The sequence below is a fragment of the Myiozetetes cayanensis genome, unplaced genomic scaffold, assembly GCF_022539395.1.
Source record: "Myiozetetes cayanensis isolate MyiCay16 unplaced genomic scaffold, myiCay2020 scf10, whole genome shotgun sequence".
Taxonomy (NCBI): Eukaryota; Metazoa; Chordata; class Aves; order Passeriformes; family Tyrannidae; genus Myiozetetes; species Myiozetetes cayanensis.
Window position 1 is genome coordinate 23,399,490 of NW_026086605.1, and position 19,381 is coordinate 23,418,870.

General features: G+C 35.8%; 1 protein-coding gene across 27 annotated transcripts in view; it reads right to left on the minus strand.

Annotated features, from left to right (window-relative positions):
- The window catches only part of KCNMA1 (potassium calcium-activated channel subfamily M alpha 1), a 469,151-nt gene that overhangs the window by 14,498 nt on the left and 435,272 nt on the right, over nucleotides 1-19,381 (minus strand). For 16 of the 27 annotated variants that reach the window (XM_050305299.1, XM_050305298.1, XM_050305297.1 and 13 more), the window contains 4 exons: nucleotides 14,812-14,925; nucleotides 11,493-11,623; nucleotides 3,236-3,430; nucleotides 1,560-1,678 (listed from right to left, as the gene is read on the minus strand). In XM_050305299.1, the coding sequence (XP_050161256.1) occupies nucleotides 1,560-1,678; nucleotides 3,236-3,430; nucleotides 11,493-11,623; nucleotides 14,812-14,925 (559 nt within the window). Of the gene's footprint in view, nucleotides 1-1,559; nucleotides 1,679-3,235; nucleotides 3,431-11,492; nucleotides 11,624-14,025; nucleotides 14,110-14,811; nucleotides 14,926-19,381 lie in introns of all 27 variants that reach the window. The other 11 variants (XM_050305292.1, XM_050305291.1, XM_050305290.1 and 8 more) reach the window with 1 other exon arrangement.

A 19,381-nucleotide genomic window follows, 5' to 3' on the forward strand; every position in this document is an offset into this window, starting at 1 on the left:
CTTTTTGCATGTTTTCTGTTGGAAAGACATAATGTCTGAGAAGGATGTGCTTCAAGTGAATCACATAATGATTTTTCAGAGAAGACACCATTCAAACCATTTTCCTTTCTCTAGCTGCACCATAATGCAATGACTCTAGCAAATAGATTTACATATTGACAAAACCCAGTAACATACCCACCAGAAAAAGTATTTAAAAGAATGACTGAAAAGCAAGGAGACAGGGATTTTATATGCAGTTCTATGTAAATACATATTTTATATATATAGTTATTAAATATTTAAGTACTGTCAATAGAGCAAGGGTTACAATTATTTGTTTGGATCGTGACTCTAGGTAAAACAAGTTAAAGAAAATATATCAGTAAATTTGTAGTGAGGTTAATATTGCTTATCCATTCCACATATACATTCATGGCCTCAAAGAGCATTTGTAAAGAGAAATCTGCACATCCAAGAGTCCAACATTGCTTAGTATAAATCCCAGATCTGAAATAAAAAGTCACTCAATTTCAAGAATTTCCTAATTCTTTACCTAATGCCCTTTCAGGGTAGGAAGGGCTTATAGAGCAGCTGCTAAATTTTATCATGCACATGAAAAACATACTTGAGGAAGGCAATAGGCATTTTCTGTCCGAACAAGAAATGAGTAAAAATTGAACATAAAGCTTAGAACTTCTTTTCAAATTAATTCTGTGTTCATAAGAAATCTGCTTAGCTGCTTCGGGGACAGAATTCCCTTAATAATCCTAGAAATAACTGAAGTATAGCAAATGTAGTATGAATCTAAACTGCAAATCATTTTTTCTACCCAATTTGTCCAAAGCCTTACAGAAGAAACCACTTTGGTGGGCTTCAGGGTTGTTTATTGCCATGTTCACCCAATAATGATGCTTTTTCTACAACATGAAACAGTAACAGATGGTAGATTTGTGATACTTCTGGTATGGGTCTGTGTGTGTATTTCTAGAAGGCACTTAATTAAGACACATTTCAAGCAAGCTGCTAAATGGCCTTCAGTTTGCAAAGATGGAAATGTGTCTGCTCTATTTAAAGCACTGGGGTCAGGCTTGGTGCTCCTGAAGTAAAAATGTAGTCTACCAAGGGAAGGATTTCCACTTACTGGAAGAAATTATGATTAGATACAGATAGTATTGATGGGAAGCCCAAAGGAGTATTTTTTGAGCATTCAGAAAAAAGACTAGCTACTACAATTTGAATTATTATCCTCTAATTTCCAGTTGATTGATATCAGGAAATGGAAGTCCTCTTCTTGCATGCAGTGGATCATCATAAATCAAACGATAATGTTAAAATTTGAAAATTTAATTAAAAAAATTTTGAATAAAATTAGCTAAAATTTATACCGTGATATCCAGCTTATAATTTAAAGTCAGCTAAAGAGTCATTATGAAGGCCTCAAAGACTTAGCTATTGTGGCAAAGTTATGCCAAAAATGGAGAAAGGCCTTTTTTAGATTTTTTACAGGCCTTGGGATCTTCCTTGCTAAGAAGACTGCAGAACAGTGAAGCTGAGATGTTCTAGAAGACTGGACTTACCGTTTAGTGCATTGGCTGGGAGTACTTAGATGTGCATCCCTTAATCGATAAATTCCAAAGCAAAGCATATTGTATGTTTTCAGTGCTTTACAAAATAGATCTCCATAACAACCTCCATCCTAGGAGAATGAGGGGAGAGATTAAAAAAAACAACAGATCAGCACATTTACTTTCTTTCTTTTCTGTTAGCACAACGTTGGGGATCAGGTTTTCCAATATGAACTTATAAAAAAAGGACAACATATAAATAATCTGTTGTTTGTCTCAAATGAGAACCTTTTATCCTAGGAAATGAATGATCTAAATGTTTTATTTCAAATAGGTAACTATGTAAAGTGATCATTATTTAAGAGAGCCTTGGTGCCTGAAATGATGCTAAATTGTAAGGAGTGATTTGCTTTAGGATAGAAATATAAAATTTGGTACCAGACAATGCATATTCTAAAAGTTACATTAACTGTGGTATTAAAATGGTTAGTATCTTTGACCCTTTCTTGGCAGCAGCCATACTGTCATCCAGACAAAAAAATTCACCAGGGAGGACAACAGAAATTAGAGTTCTGTGGGGTTAAAAGGATAACAAATATCTCCCTCTGTAAAATAAAGATGAGATGTATGCCATTTGTCATAAATAACATAAAATGTTTTGATTAACAAAAAAAAAGTTTAGATTTGATCATTCATATATCTGAAAGAGTGATTCTTAAGTAATAGAGTGTTAATGCATTCTGCCCTCACAGATGTAGTGCAATTGAGGCTCTGGTGAAAGGATTTGAAAGGACTGGTATTGCTTGTTTTATTTCTGGAAATGTTACGCTGCATGCCCAAGTGTGTTGATGAGCTGTTAGTCTTAGCTATGATTGGACTTCTACATGAATTGAAAGGCTGTTTGCTTCTATCTGTGTACTCTTGCTGCCCTTAATCCTTAAACTGAGATTCCCTGTCATTTTTGTGAAGAAGATTGCTCCATTCTTTTTGAACAGAGCTGGTGAACACAAGGTTAATTTAAGAAATAGCAAATCCTACATCATCATCAAAGCAAAGTGTGCTTTGGGATTCACCTCAAGATTTAAAAAGGTGGTCCAGAAAAAAATTCTAGATATTTCTTTATCCAAATGCACTGTTTTTAAAAGATCATTTGTCTATTTGAGATTGGGTTTTATTTTTTTGTTTTGTTTTGTTTTGCTTTTTTGTTTTTCTTCTTAACACTTAGGAAAAATTAGGATTTCACATGAGTTTTCATTCATCCAGAAACAGCAGAAAACAAAAGCTTTGTTTTCAAGTTAATAAGCATATTTTAAGAAATGTAAGCTCCATGAAAACACTATAAGCTTATCAAAGCCCAACAAATATATATATATTACTTACATTTACAATGCATTATTGTTAGAATAGTTATATCATTGAAATCAGTTCATCCATCTCTTTAGCTGACGAAGATGAGCTACAGGATTTTCTATATGAATTATGCAGGCAAGGACACTGGGCAGTCATATAGTTTCTTAAAAAGATTAAGAGTAAAGCTAGCACCCTGTACTGTAAATTGTTAAACAATCCAAAAGCTCTATTAAATTACAGAAATTATAGGCTTATTAAGATAGATTTTTCACTCAGTCTGAGAGAAAGCAAATACAGTGCAGACCAGCCTTGGTCCTACATTTCCCTCATGATCTTACCCCTAGGTCTGCAAACGGCCCATCATACAAAGCCAACTGAGCAACTCGACACCTGTCCCTGTTTGCAAGTGTCTGGGGCGTGCTGTAACCTCCTCTCAATGCATTTTCCTCAGCAATCAGTGCTTCCAGCTCTGGTGTGGCTCCTCCTGTTACCAATGTCCGTATCAGTGTGAGGATATTGTCATTGAAGTATGTCTGCAGAGATAAAAGAAAGCTCTTTAAGCAAACACCATTAAAGTCACAACTGAAGACATCCAAATTACAACTTTTCCGGGTTTCTGCTGTTTAAAGTTCTTGGCTGTCTCTTCAAATAATTTTATATAGAAAGTGAAAAGACAGCAGCTTCCAATTACTCTATTTTCTTCTATCCCATTAGGCTTCTATACTAGATCCTTCCTTCTAAACACCAATTCAGGCTGATTTTTATTAAAGTACAAAAATTTGAATGATTTATGTTTCCTATAATTGGTGTTAGTAGTGATGCAATGACTGCTTTCCTTCTCATCGCCTTCATGTCTAATAATGGGCTTTAGGACATGTAATTGTAAAATTCAGACCACATTTAAAGCTTACACAGGCTAGATTGCCTTTTTACTCTTGTCACCAATTCGTTGGGGAGCTGCCTTTGTGCTGCAAATGTCATTACTTATTACTGTGGCTGGACTCTAGCAGTCTAACCGATGTATTGTACTAAACATCTTATTACGAGACTTGACAGTGTTCAGACATAAGCATGTATCAATTAAACATCTTGAGTTCATTCCAGATAAATGTATGATGAGTTTGGGATCCTGGTGGTCCTTTTAAAAAACTCTAGGGTATAGGGTAAGTGTGGTTTATTAGGGAAGATTTACTCCACACTGACATTTTGCCAGCATCTGTAGCATTGCTGGTCTGTCAGGCAAACAATGGGTATGTAAAATATTAATTTAAATCCAGATGAATGACTTTCAAGTTCACTTAAAAGTATACTGGTATAGTTCAGATATACTCAGTTAAATATCTGCAGTGCATTGTACTGGGCAAAAAAAAATGTTGAACAAAAAGAGGAGACACCATCACTTATAATGCCACTAATGTCTGTGTTTTCAGAAGCTTTGCAAGTGTGGGAGACATATGAGGAGAAAATGAGCTCACTGTAAAGTACACAGAATTGACATTACTGGATCTGTGACTTCTGTTGAATTTAGAACTTGGAACAAATGTCTGTAATCCAACCAAGTAAAAATGAATTAAACAAATTCTCAAACAGTGCTTGTTATCTAAAAAGAATAATTTTTAAATAATACTTTTCAATGAAATTCATTGGTCTATCCATATAATGTAATTGTATTTAATACATGGGTAAACTGAGGTACAGGTTGAAATATTTTATCCTGAGATCAAAAAGCAGAACTGTCTTCCTGTCCATGTTACATTGATATTCTTTCTTTGTATGATGAAATTTCAGCTTCATTGTTTGCCTGAGATGACAGATAAAACAGAAGAAAACAAATTCTATGTGCCAATGTTTTTCATTGTTACACTAAAGTTTCATAACTTCAAGCTTCTCTGCTTATTTACATAGGCTATTGTGTCATTCACCTGTTGACTCAATTAAAATGAGAGAAACATATTGTTATTGTTATATATGCCCTAAAGCAAATATTTGCATCTCATCAGTTCCAATTATTTTAAATTAGCCTGGGTAAGGCACTACATATTTTAAATACAAAGGGTACTGTAAAGAGTAATCTGACATAAATAGGGATTCAGGAAGATTCAGATAGTCTAAAACAACTCCTAATCTCAAATCAGCTCTTACATATGTGGATGCACTGTAACAATTCAAGTGCAATACTCAAACCTTTCTTAACATACAGAAAAATCAATGTGACCCCTTTCAGGAACGTAAGTCTGGAGCAATTACATGATGTTTAATAGGAATTGCCATGGTGAGAGAGAGAAGACATCCAGGCATGATTGTTTATTCTTCAATTATTTCTTCCTTGATGTCCCTGAGGTGAGAATCAGAGTTGCTCTTTTTGGCAACTCTTCCGACTGTGCTATACTTTTTCAACATGGAAGTACTCAGAATCCAAAGGAAAAAAAAAAAAGCACTAAAGTGAGTCTCTTTGCTTTGCTTTGTCAGCATGTGCTGTATAGCACTCAGAACTAAAATAATGAGCACAATTCCTTTGCTCCTGCGGTTAGGCAGCAAGTGTTGCTTGACACCAGTTTCATGGATGTAAAGACAATTCTGCCAGATCTAGAAGTTAGAGGTACTTCAATTGTAGAAGCCCTCAGAAAAATGTGCTTCAATATATTCTTATAATACATATATTATATATATTCTTATATAATATATATATTCATATATTCTATATGGCACCTTAAGCACACATCTTGACAAAAGCATAACATTTTCTGCAATAGGATCTTTTATCATGCCTTCCCCACTCTTTTATTATGGACTTTTGATTCCTTTTCTTCTCTAAGTAGTGATATTTAGTATTATTCAAAAATGCTGTTCTCAGTTTTACATCTATAAATCAACACAGAGGAACATGAAACAAAAGTAAAAGCATATCTTTACTGGTGTTTTTTTCATATCCGTTTTAAAATGAGGCCAATTATGGTAAGAAATGATCACCTGCTCCTAGACTGATGAACGCTAGTTCTTTTAAAATAGCCTGGTTTTTATAGACTGCTAACTTGCAGTGACTGGTAAAACGTGCAAAAGTCTAAAATAGTACTAATAATTTCATTACCCTTTAGGAGTAAAATAGGCAAGCCTTCACTGATTTCCAACCCTTTCTCTCTCTATTCTGTAATTCAAATTATAGCAATAGCCAGAATCCAAGATGCAAATGAAAAAAGAACCAGGTCTACTGTTGATGGAACATAATGCTGTCACCAGAGAAAGGCTTCCCACTGCTATACAAATGTTAAGGCAAAGCAAAGACATGTACTAGCAAAGGAGGCAACATTTATCTTGGAACAATGGCTTAATTTGGGTTTCACACCATGATGGATGTGGATGTCACCATTTAATCAGCTGGATGAGTGTAGCCAAGTGATGGGTTTTGGGGTTTTTTATGTCATCAATGAGAGAAAAGGTTCCAAATTTCAGGACAAACTGTTCCAGCACTGCATCTGATCAGAAAATGTCCAACCATAAGTGAGAAAAGATGGGTGAATAGGAAGCTGTAACTTGTCACCATCTGCTAAATAGTGTCTCTTCCTCCTGTACTAATGTCTTTAAAACTCCTCAGGAAAAACCTGTCTGTCTGTGCTTTTGATTGTCACAAAAATCAAACTCCTCTTATTACCTCTTGCCAGTTTGGAACTGGGGGGACACTGAAAAGCTGAACTAGCTGATATCCATTTCCTGTGGAATAATAATACACTGAAATTAATTTGAGAGTGATCTTCTACTTGCTCTGTGGGAGGGTACATGGCCTGGATATGCCAGTACTTATAAGAAACTGATCTACAGAATGTCTTTGGAAAGGTGCTGTTATATTTAAAGTAACAAGGCATTTCCCAGTGATGGCAAAGAATTCCTTTTGTTTAATATAAAATTATAACTGATGAAATATTTGTTTGTTGTTGTCATTAACCAAACCCTGGACATCTGTATGACATTGCTTTAGTTGGCCCCCGGAATGAGAATATGAAATAGGTGTAGCCTAAACATAAAAAAAAGGAAATGCATCATAGACACTGAAACTGGGTAAATAGCAAGGAAATTATGACACAGATATCTAAGCTAGCAGTGCCACCTAGCCCATGCTCTGGAATTGTAGTGCTGCTCTTTCAGATGTTTTGGGGATGCTTTCCCATTTGTTCAATCATTTTTTAAAGTATAATTACCAGAGTGCTTATGTTTTGCAGTTAATGTTGTCAAGCCTTTTAAACTAATTGGTCTTCTACAGAAAATGTAACTGAAAATTAGCACATCTTTTAATAATATTGCTTTAACTTTAATAGAGCTTTGCCTTTCATTTATAATTACGCTAAAATTGTCATTTTCCAAGTAATATCTTCCTTTTTTTGTGTTTGGTAGTGATTTTGTATGGATTTCCTTTAAGAAGACTCCTTCTCCACTGCATGCAGCTTTTAACCTCACTTTCAAACAAGTATCTTTTTTTTTTTTTCAGTTGGAGAAATAATATATACTCAAACCTGAGGAATAACTTAGCTAACATTAGTAACTCCTATCAATAACAAACTTGCTTTTGAGACAGAATCAAGAGCAGAAAATAAATAACAGCATTTCATGGTTTGAAAATCTATTAATTCTCAAAGTATTGTCCAAACTTTAAAGACATTTGAGACACTTAAAGTTACAAGATGCTGCTTGCTAACACCTGAACAGACTTACAGTCTTATGTTTCAAAATGTCCATATCACAGGTTAGAAGAGCTTCTTTCTGTATAAATAAGACTGTGAGGATCCCTCAGGGAGAACTCTCAGAAAAGGGATATAATGAAAAGTTATTTTTAACTGTTTTAACTATTTTCTTCCATTCTGTGCTTTTGTTTATTTGAAGAAAAAGTAGGATTTGGTAATAGAGAAAAAAATCAACACCTAAAGTTCTAGCGTTAGGAAATGAATTCCAGGATATTGAACGTTAAAGGGTATAATCTGGTTCTGGAGATCCTTTCCTCTAATGGCACCACTCCGACAGTACAACAGGTCTGTTGCAAGTGGTGTGTGTGGGAGGGATGCCAACCTGTCAGAACTTCTGTGGTTTTCATAGCTTCAGTGCCAAAAGGAGTAAGAGTGAAGTTTTGGCTCTCAGGCCAACTGCTCAAACCTTTAAGGTACTGAAGTCTGATAAAATTGGTTTCCTTGCATGCACAGGGTTTTCTGGAATAGCTGTCTAAACAAGAACCAGAAAGGGAAAAAGTATTTCTGCTTAAAAATTTACTTGTCTTAGACTATCCCTATGTCATGTAACTTTTCTATAGCTGAAGATAATAATTTTAAAAACCATTCATAGAGTCTAAAAGATGCTTGCAGTCCCACACTTTTTAGTCACATTCCACTTGGTGATGAGAACACGCTCTGCTTTTCAGGAGTGGTGCCACCTTGAGACTGACAGACTACATGTATTCTTTCCCTGGGTTTGCATATGTTACGACAAAACAAATAATAATAATATATGATTCAAGTTTCTCATGGCAGTATATGTCTCTTCAAAGACATAATAATGATTAGCTGGAACAATTTAACAATAGCCACTGACATAGTTAAAACCTGAATTATGCCTAGAGTCTTCACACAGACCACAATGATGCCCTCAAACTGAAGCCTGGAGAGACCACTGCTACCAATTCATCAAAAAGACAACGAAGATTTGGACCTGGTTACTGTCTTCTCAGCAGTGATATTTCAGCTGCTACACTATGAATCTTGGGCTTGTGGAATATACTGCCTTTGCTGCAAAAGACAAACTGTGAGTAGATGGCCAGTAGATAGCATTTTGAAAACTCAACTCCACTAGGCCTTTTATCTACAAAATAAGGAAATAACAATTTCAAATTTAAAATATCTAATACTGTCATCTAATAGGAAATAATTCTAAATTAGTAGAAAGTAAAGAGTTTCAGCATTCAGAGTTGAGTCAGAAAGTGACCACGTTTTCTAATCTGTGATTCATGAGTAGGGTTTAGTGCACTATTTCTCTATTAATGAAACTGTAAAAAAATAAACTAATAGTTTACCACTTATACTGTAAAATTATGATTATCCAATAACTGAATTATTTAAATATATTTTGTATATTTTTTCTATATACATACATTATATGTATGTTTCAGATTATCCATAGGTCAGAAATAATACTGTGTGCACGGGTATTATTCTACTTTCTAATCTTTCTTACACCTGTTTTACTACAAAACCCCACTACTGTGAGAAGAGATTCATTCTTAAAGGAGCAGTTCATGCATTGTACATTTGCATTGTAGACTATATAAGGAATTTGCATAACAGATACCAACATAGATCATAAATTGGAATTTTCCTATAAAAATTTGTCAGTAAAACCCCCTGAATCATAAAGAGGATTGAATAGTGAACTATATACTTCTTTCTAAGTGAGCTGGCAAAGGCCAGCACAGTGCAAATTATATACTTCTTACTGAATTCCTATGCAATTAATAGGATGAAAGCATGACTGCAGATCTTACAATTTAGCAAGGATTTTGGGTTCAGTTTGCCCATACTGGTTTGAAGCTAAACAGAACAAATAGAAGGTGGTTCCTAAAAAGAGTGTACTCTGGAGAAAATAAAATAAACAGATAATATAGTGCAAGTAGATTAGTTTGTGTGAGAAACGCTCTTTTCCTTGGAGAAGAAGTGAAAGGAGAATACATCTTTCCCATGAGAATAGGGATAGTAAAGGGAAAACATCTCACACATTTTACCCTTTCTGAAGGGTCAGGAAGAATTGTACTTTTCCAACTCTTTACTGGGCCTTTGAGGAATAAAAGAGAAAATAACGCTACCACCAATCAGCAAAGTGGTGAAAGAAAAGACAGGATGGTGAACAATTCTAAGTGACTGAATCCTTGGCTTGTCTTCTTGATTAGTATTTTTTCTAAGTATAGAGTTTTCTACTCTTGTTATCACATTTCTTTGGCTTCAGGTTGCACTGTCCCTGACATACAATATGACCACTTAGATGTAAAAATGTTTGGAAAAAAGACTGTTAAAGAAAGGAATTGCAGAAATGGAGGGGCATGTTGTCAAAAAATGAAAGTTCATGAAAGCTAGCAATAACTAAAAATATTATGAGGATTACATGGTGAGTTCCAAATAAAAATTTCTGAACAGGCATGGTCTCTACATATTTTTCATTGCCTCACTATTATTTACATGACATACTTTTGCACAAGAAAGCAGTGATGTCCACAACATTTCACTCTCTTTCTGTGGTGATGCCAGAGGCAACCAGAATGATTAACCCTACTTTTTTAGATTCTGGAAGTGTTCTACTGAACATTACATTCAGGGACATTGATTTAGATAATAATGGGAGTAGATATACAACAATTTGGAACCTTCATGTTAAATCATTCCCATATAAAATTTGAAAATACTAAATATTTTATAGGTAGAGCTTAATTTTAATTAGAGAAGGTACAGAGTTTAAGTGTGTTTGCTTAGGCTTTCTGAATTTGTCACATCTGCAAAACATTGTAAATAGCTTTCAAGAAAAGCATCTTCTGAGGGTATTGAAAACTCCTAGACTGAATTAGAATAAACTTTTATCAGTGTAGACTGATATTATTCATCTGTGGATGGAACATATGAGAAATATAACAGGGAAAAATACAAAATACAGATACATAAATATGAAATACAAATAAAAATATTAAATAATAAGGATCACAGTGAATTTTTCTTAAAAGCAAAAAGTTTCATTCTGAGTTTAGGTGAAGGTCAGACTTTGCTCTCTTGAAGAAATCCATCTACTCATACAAAGTGTTACTTACAACAGATGATTCCCAGCACTATGGAACTTTATTCCACAGGGAGCTCAGAAAACCTATGCTTAGATTTTAAAAAGACTACATCCTTGTGATATCTATCAGAGCTTAAGGTCACTCTGAAAGAAGCATATCTCACACAGAGCAAGACTGGTTTAAAACCTAGACAATATGAGGAGAATGTAAAGGAGTAGGACCGAGGCTTCAGAACTGTACTATGGTTGCAAACCAAAAGTCCTAATGTAGACATAACCAAAGGCCACCATCTGTAGTTTCTGGCATGTGCTGAAGTTTTGATTCACAAGAAAACTCATATGAAAAAGAGAGGACAACCTTTCTTCACACAAGCAGAGTTCATGAGATGTGTACAATGGCTTTTGTATAGTTCTATCAGTGTCCCCCAGTGCTCATACTCAGAGCATTGTTCATAGCTACAGGAAATTAAAAGCTCAAAACACAGTTGATGCTGTCTGACATGAATGGTGAGCATAGCACTGACACACTGAATTTGTGTCTGGATTTCAGAAGGAAGAGACAACTTTTTTTTGGAAAACATTATCCTTAAAACCTGACATAAGACTCTTTCCTTGTAATATTGTGGACTCCTGGAAGTCCTAGATATCTCAGTTAAGGAAAAATAACCTAGTTTAGGTTCTGAAATTCTTGACATCTAAGAAAAAAGTGTCTTCTGCCTACCTGAGGAAAAGGGTCCATGCTTTCATACTTTTTCGTAATAAGTCTGACAGAAGGGAATGAAAAAGGTTTTGTTTACTTACTGCGCTCATGAGAGAGTCCAGCACACTGACAGCAAACGCGGTTCCACATGCAAAGGGCTGCGTGAGATACAGTTCTGTGTCTGGATCATCATCATCATCTTGGTCCAAGAACTGAACATTTGAATCATTTACTGAAAATAATAATAATAAGAAAAACAGTAAAATCATAAGGTGCCTCTGGGTCACCAGCATGCAACCTCACACATTACACAGTCAAAGAAAAAGAAACAGCATATGTCTGGAAACACAGACTTGTGTCTTTGACGTCACTGAAAATGAAATCAAGATGGATGTGAAAACGTGCATTTAAAAATCTCTTGCTTGTAAGAGGTGACACTCTTGTTCTTGAGAGGTGACTATCCCTTTCCTGTAAAAGTAGTTTTGTGGCACCAGCTGCCTGCACTTAAAATGAGATACATGATGCTCTTATTTATTGAGACAATCTTGGTATTGGTCAGGTACAATGGCTAAGGCTGTATACATGGATAGTGAAATGTTATCACAGGATACAAAGTTAGAACCCCATTGTAAAATAAAGGCTGTCAATAAAACTCTGATATAGCCCACAGGCATCTGTTAGATGTGCTGCTGTGATTCTTACTGGAATTATCTTAATGCACTTATAGCTCAAAAGAGGATAGACTGTCCCTTTAACATGCATCTATCTGAATTAGTAGCTATTCTCTTGCAGCACTGCCTTTTGTTCAAATATTTATCTCCGTAATTTCACTTTCTCAGCCACAAATTCTATATTAGCCAGTGTGAAAAAGAATCTACATGAGGATATTTTAAAGAAAAAGCCTGAATAAAGTAGTATTTGTCATTTAGACTTTCTCTGGCATTTCATTGTCACAGTTAAGCCCTCTGCCTCCATCTCATTCCAAATAAAAATAGTTGTTTCCTTGAGATCAGTGTATCAAGTGAACCATATTTCATGAAATATTTCATTTCCATATTAATCTCCCTCAGGCATGAAAGCACAGACTGCTTAACTATGCCATCGGAATACCCTTCAACTTACTAAACAACAAATTAATTTCAGTTCCCATGCAAGAAAGGGAAATTAAAAACTTTTTGAGCATTTGAAACTGCATATACCGACTATGTCCCTACTCCCTGTGTGAACACGTCTCCTGAGCCAATCCAGCGAACTTTGAAGACAGCATGAGAGTTGCTGTTAACTTTATCAAATTTCATCTCTGAACTTCTTAAGCTAGAAATTTTTCTGCCTGCTGTTCTTATCTTCCTTCTCATACAGTTTAATTACCTCCCATATAGTTTTCTTTTCTGTCCACTCCTTTTCAAAACTATATTCTACTGCCCTTGCCATGCTTAGCTTACAAAACATAAATTACTACAGATAAAGCCGCATAATAGCTGTCTAAATGAGATGAGACTAGGATTTAAAATTCCTGCCTTCCCACTCCCTGATGTAACTGTAAATATATAACACCTCACTGTAATCAGAGAAATGTTCTGCCCTGGGAGTCAGAAGAATTTCATCCAAGAAAACACCAATATCCACAATACTTTTTTCTTTAGTACAATACCTATCAATTTATTCTCCAGATTCTTGAGCAATATAGTATTTGAAAGCCTGCTGTATAATTTCAAAATGTGCTTTTTGAAAAGCTTGTACCTTAGTTTAATTTGCTAGTTGAGAGTAGGCACTATTGACAGTACCATTCTTTTTCCACTTACATCTGGCAGACTAATACCTGCCTTAGACACCAGCTTGCTAGACATGCATGGTGTCAGTTCCCAAAATGCTACAAATCTAATGTGAATTCTGCAGGTGTGTTATCCTCAATATCTTTATCTTCCTAATGCAAGTTAGCAGGCTAGTGTTTCTATGAAAGGTCTCTGGGCCAGGTGAGGTGGGCTGGAACGTGCTGTGCTGCGCCACAGGGAAAGCTCATCAAACGCTGCTTGCAAAGGCTGGTGGGAGCTCTGTGTCAGGAGGGAACAATGCAGAAACTTGACTGCTTCTCTACAGCTTCAAAACCTGAGCTTCTGGGGAAAAGCCTACTCCCTAAAATAAACAAACAAATAGCTTAAGGGAAAGTAAGATGCTGGGGTTTTTTTTCCTGGTATCTTTTAGTTCCTCTTGGACTTCCTGTGAAAACTGCTAAGGCATGTCCACCAAATTGACAACAGTCTGAAGCAACAAAAAAGAAAGAGAAAGAGAGAGAGAAAAGGAGAGAAAAATTGGGGGGAGGTGAAGGGGAGGGCGCCGGGAGGTGGGGACTCAGGCCAAAGAAAATGAATTGGTGAGGAGGTGCTATGAAAACAGCCGGCAGGTCAGACGAGTGTGATCAAAGGTTTACTGATGCTGCGTGAAAAAAAAATCATTAAGAAAAACCAGAACAAGACAGTCAATTTCAACTAGAACCACAAATAAAACACATTCAAAGCAGTGCCATGAGGGTAGCCCCTCTGATACAGCCAGATAAATAAAGGGAAAGCTGATGACAGTAAGAACAACAACAACAGAAAATAAGACAGTGATGTGAAGGAAAAAGGCACTTCTTACCCAGTTCAGTTATCATAAGAATGTGGGTTCCACTGTTTTTTTCCTGACTGATTGAAACCAAAGGCAGAAGTTTGCCAGGCTTAGCTAGTAAGTAAAGTATTTAAGGGGAAAAGAAAGTACAGAAAGAGAATAAAGTAAGGGAAAAAGACAGATAAGGCTCTAAAAAATAAAACTGAAAAAGAAAATAGAGGACAAAGGACCACAGATCAAGTTTGTATTTGCCATGAAAAAAACAGAACAGCTTCTGCACTTCACATCACACCACTTGACAACATAAATACCCACAGCTAGAGTGGAAATCAGAGTCTAGTTACCTACCATCATCGTATTCTCAGGAGTAAAATATCTCATACTATTATACAGAGTTTGGTTACACATGATTAAACAGCTTTGGACCATGAAGAAATAAACAAATGGCCTCTTACAATTGATTAAATGCACAGGAAATATCTGCTCATACTTACTGTGGCTTTCTTCCTTTTCTAACCTTAGCCCAAAGACCTCTGCTTATTTGTTACACTATGCAAAAAGCGTCTTGCCTGATAGAATATTTATTTAAGAAAATGGAGAAAACCCAAAGGGAGGAGAGAAATATATTTTAGTCATTCAAATAAAGTGAACCGTTACTAAACTTTCTTTAGAGAGAGTAATTCAAAACAGTTATCAAAAGAGAAAACATAACAGTGTAAGACACAGTATGGGTAATTTTTCTGTAACTGCATAACAAGGGAAGTGGGAAAAAGATCCGGGAATGTGCATGAAAGGATAAATGTTAGCTTTCCTTACCTAGCTCTGTAATAATAGGGATGTTGGCTCCTGTTGTAATGGAGGGTTGACGTAACAGGCCATGGACTGGACTGTTGTCTGGAGATGACCTATCCATTCCAGGGGGTGTAAAGCCTAAAAGAAAAAAGAAAAGGAGAAAAAAAAAAAAAAGATAAAGTTTACAGAGGACAAACTATGGGGAATTCCCTATCTCTTGATTTTATTTTTTTCCAGGAAAGTATGGTAAAAACTTGTCATTTAAAAAAAACTGTCTTAATTTTCAACAATTATTTCATAAAAGCACAATCCTTCAGAAATATACAGTTTATTTCTACTGTTAGATATTTGATAGCTAATGGAGAAACTGAAATTCATTTTGCTATCCTAAGCCTTTGCATCAAAAAGTGCAAAATGGAAAGAGTAATGCTTACTTAAAATATCAAAAAATTATAAAATTTTATTTTTTATAAAAATAAAAAAGACCACAATGTTTGAGAGGTTTAATTTTGTCTTATGAGTATTTCAATAATCCTGAAATAAATACCTTTTCTTAAACAAAAAATAACATTTTAAACAGTACTGTTTGTAAATGGTAGTACAACCATGAGGAACAAATTGCTTCCATTAGTTGGTTTTAGGTTTGATCAACAAGCAGGGTTTAAGTGTTTTCCAGGAGCAATACCACCTACACATAGTGTTTTGTTTGTTTGCTTTTTTTTTTAAATTTTCATGTGTAAATTTGTAATCATTTATAATATGCATTTCTATGAGGATTATCATTGTAAGAATACTGGGATGGAAGGATTCATTTTAACAGACAAAAAGATAGGATGAGAAAGAAAAAGACACAGGTTTTCAAACAGTATCTAAGACAAATCCTTGAAAGGAAACTAGAAAGGAGTAAAGATGTAAAGTAAACAAAGGTGAGAGAGGAAACATGTTGGCAGCCACTCACAGAAAAAAGAGATCTGGAGACCACCAAGGTTCACCTCCAAGAGACATTATGTTTTCAGCCTGATTCTCGACACACTTTGAAATGGAGCCCTTGACACTGAACATTTTTTGTCTTTTTTTTTTTCTCCCCCCTCTTTTTTTCTGTTTCTTTAAACAAAAAATACCCAGACAAAGCCTTTTGGAGTTTGATTATAAATACTGAAAAAAAAGTAGTTATACAAAAGCTCATGCAATAGAAGGATGGAAATTCACTGTTGAGACTAAAGCATTCCACCTCCCTTGTCCATTAAAACTGTAGAAAGCATGGGAATATTCATTTAATGTCATTATTGCAGAAGGATGGTGAAGCTAGAGGTTGACTTCAGGCTTTAATGTAGACAAATGTTAAGGCAGCATTTTTAGGCAAGTATTTGTATGCCAGAAATAGGATTGATCCAAGCTCACTTTAAAACATACATTTCTGAGAAAACATTTTTTTGCCACATTATTCCTAAGTTCTTTGACTTCACACCTGACATCCAGGGACAGACTTTTGGTCCTCTGTCAATAGTTCTGAATTCTCCATATACTGATTCTAAATTAAACAAAGCCAAATTAATTCCTGACATAACTTCATTATCTGCTTGCAGTGTGGAAACTGTTTCACACCATTAAATTCATTGATATGTTAATCTGTTACTGATTTTAGAGAATATGATATTACATAGTTTACCTTTCTTTAGTTTGGGGACCAATTAACAAACCGGGAAATTTCTAAACTAAATTGTAATTTCTACCACGTTGTACTGGTTTTATATTGTCTTAAGGATTTATGGTTCTTTTCCAGTGATAATTACCATCATTGTTAAACTGCCCCTAAACTACAAGGACCACTAGATCTGGACTTCTTGATTTAATGGGATTTAAATTTCTCTTGCATTCATCTATCCCTATGTTTTGTCTGTATCACATATAGAATATACAGGCAATAAAACTAGAATCACTGAGGAGAGACTTTCTTAGCCCTCCAGAAGGTACTGGTATGAATTTCATTCTCTCACAAGAAAACTAGATACAACATGATGATTGTACAGACAGGATAGCTAAGATGGGAGTAAAAAGTCTATGAAGATATTCCTTAGGAGAAAAGAATTGGATGTGGTATCTTCAACAGGCCTGCAAGACTAAAATATTGCCGTAGACAAATCTAAGTCAGTAAAACAATTCTATTTAGTATTACCAGTGCATAGAAAATCTTTAGAAAGCAGATTTCTATGAGGGAATCAGAAGTGTTAACAGTCAATCATTTAATATTGCTCCTTGTGCTGAATTGTGGGTAGAGTCCTTCTCAAATCTTCATTCACTAAGCCTAGCCATGGTGATGTGTTGAAACTAATTCAGTAAGACCGACAGGGTGACAGTGAGTTGCATTTCCAACTGGTAGTGGTTTGCAGATATTTCCTTGTATCGGGGCACTATGACTGATAGCTGTCTTGGCTCTTTGAACATTTACTTCTGCATGGCAGAGCTGGAGATTCCTCAGGCTCATAAAGTGAGTCTAAGAGAGGTAATTCAGGCACCATCTCATGACTTACAGGTGATATAGACACTCTCTCAACAGCAGGAAAATGAAAGTGGGACTCCAAAGGGAGGAAGTGCTACCTGAGGACAGGTGGGTATTAATGTGACACCTTCTTCTGCAGCACGATCTAGTGTTTTAAGTCTCGCACTCTGTTATGGAATGCATTCTGTTAGGAGATGCAAGATATGGCCTTTGTCACAGTATAATAGAAAAAGCTCATCCATACTCCTTGAGCAGTTAAGCTGGCAAGCCCAGTTGGGTTCTCTGCAGAATTACAGGTCAAAATGGCAACAGCAAGACTTTTTACACTCAGTTATCTAAGAGCAAAGAAAACTTATACTGTTCTCATGTACCCTAGGGATTGTACTGCTCAGAGCATCCATAGAGGCTCTGCTTCTCCCTTTTTCCTGAAGGCTTTCCTCTGCCCATCTCAGGATGCGCTCCCTAAAATACTTTTTAGTGAATCAGGCTATTCAGATGGTAGGAGCACATCAGCATTTCCCTGCAGCTAAAACCAAATGAAGTAAATTAGCATAACTGCACCTAAACGTGCAAGTTCTTCTTGCCTTCCCTCCACTGCAATGTGCATCCACATAGAGACACGGACACGCACACTCTCCATTGAAGGCTATTTGTAGCCACCTCTCTAACCCTTCAAATATTTGTCTTCTTAGGATGGTGTCAGAAAATTGAAGTAAATGCAGCATTTCTGTTAGACAGCGACTGTCAGAAGCTCTGTAATTGCACACTGCACACATAGTGCATTCAGTCTGAAATGCAGGAAGCATGTTAAGGAGAATTTGTTTTCACCTTGAATGTAAAACTAGACTCATGCCTTGATATTTTTCATCCTGTGGTCTGGAAAGATGTGAGAAATATCTGATAATTTAATTTCCCTGCTTGTACTTAATTCAGACACTTATAGAAATTTACTTTTAAAAAACTTTGGAATATTTTAAGGAAAAGGAAAACTGAAGTATTTGTGGATTTTGTGTGCCTGTGTTTGGACTCACATGGTGTCGTAGACCTTCAGGCCACATTCCTACTCCCAAGTCACAAAGTAAATTCGATACATAGGCTGTCTATTTTTTGACTCCGGAAAAGAGAACAAAAAAAAAAAAAAAAAAAAAGTGCAGGAAAACTAACCTGCTTTATCAGAACTTTCATTTAAAGGCATGAAAAACTACAAGTGACAGCTGTGCAGATTCAGTGAATGTGACATTTTTGAATTTCTTCAACTTGACAAGTAAACACCTTAAATCGGTAATGCTATATGCATAATACATGACCTGTATTTTGACATCCATCATCGAATGCTGACTTGAGAAAATACAGGTTTGTACGTCAAGGAATAGCACCCATAAAGCAGGGAGAAATTCAGGTCACAGGGTATTAGGAAAACTCTATTTCATTACAGAAGCTGAAACAAGCTAAGGCATCAGATTTAAGATCCATTTTCAGTTGTGAAAAGATTAAATTCCTCTGCACAGAGCATTCATTTAGAAATGACATGCTTTCCTCACAACCTCTTTTCATTTTCCTTTTCATATTCCATTTTCTCCTTCAGTCCACAAACCTTGTTCCATTAATGCTCATAAAAATCGTAAAACAGGGGTGATAGTTGTGATCTTACAACCACAGTGTCTCCTTGTTCAACAAACAACTGAGGGAGCTGTGGCTACAATTGCTTAAAAGGATCAACCTCTACAGTAAAATTCACATGGGCTATGCAAGTCTGAGCATAGCCCCTCTGGAAGGAAATACAGTGGGGGACTTGTGGAGAAGGGAATTCTGTTTGCCAACAGCTAGGAGGTAAGGTACAGCAAAATCATACCATTTCCAGCAGCCACTGCATCCGGTATTGAATTGCTATACTGGGTGAGTGATTGACTTTGCATCACTTGGTTTTTGCTTTTGTTGTTTGTTTTGTGGTTTGTTTTTATTTTCCTCATTTATTAAACTGGCTTTACCTCAGCTCATAAGTATTTTTTCTCATTGTGGGGAAGTGAGCCAGACTGGCTTAGTTATCAGTCAGGGTCAACCTACCACCATCCGTTTTAGGGATAACCACTACAA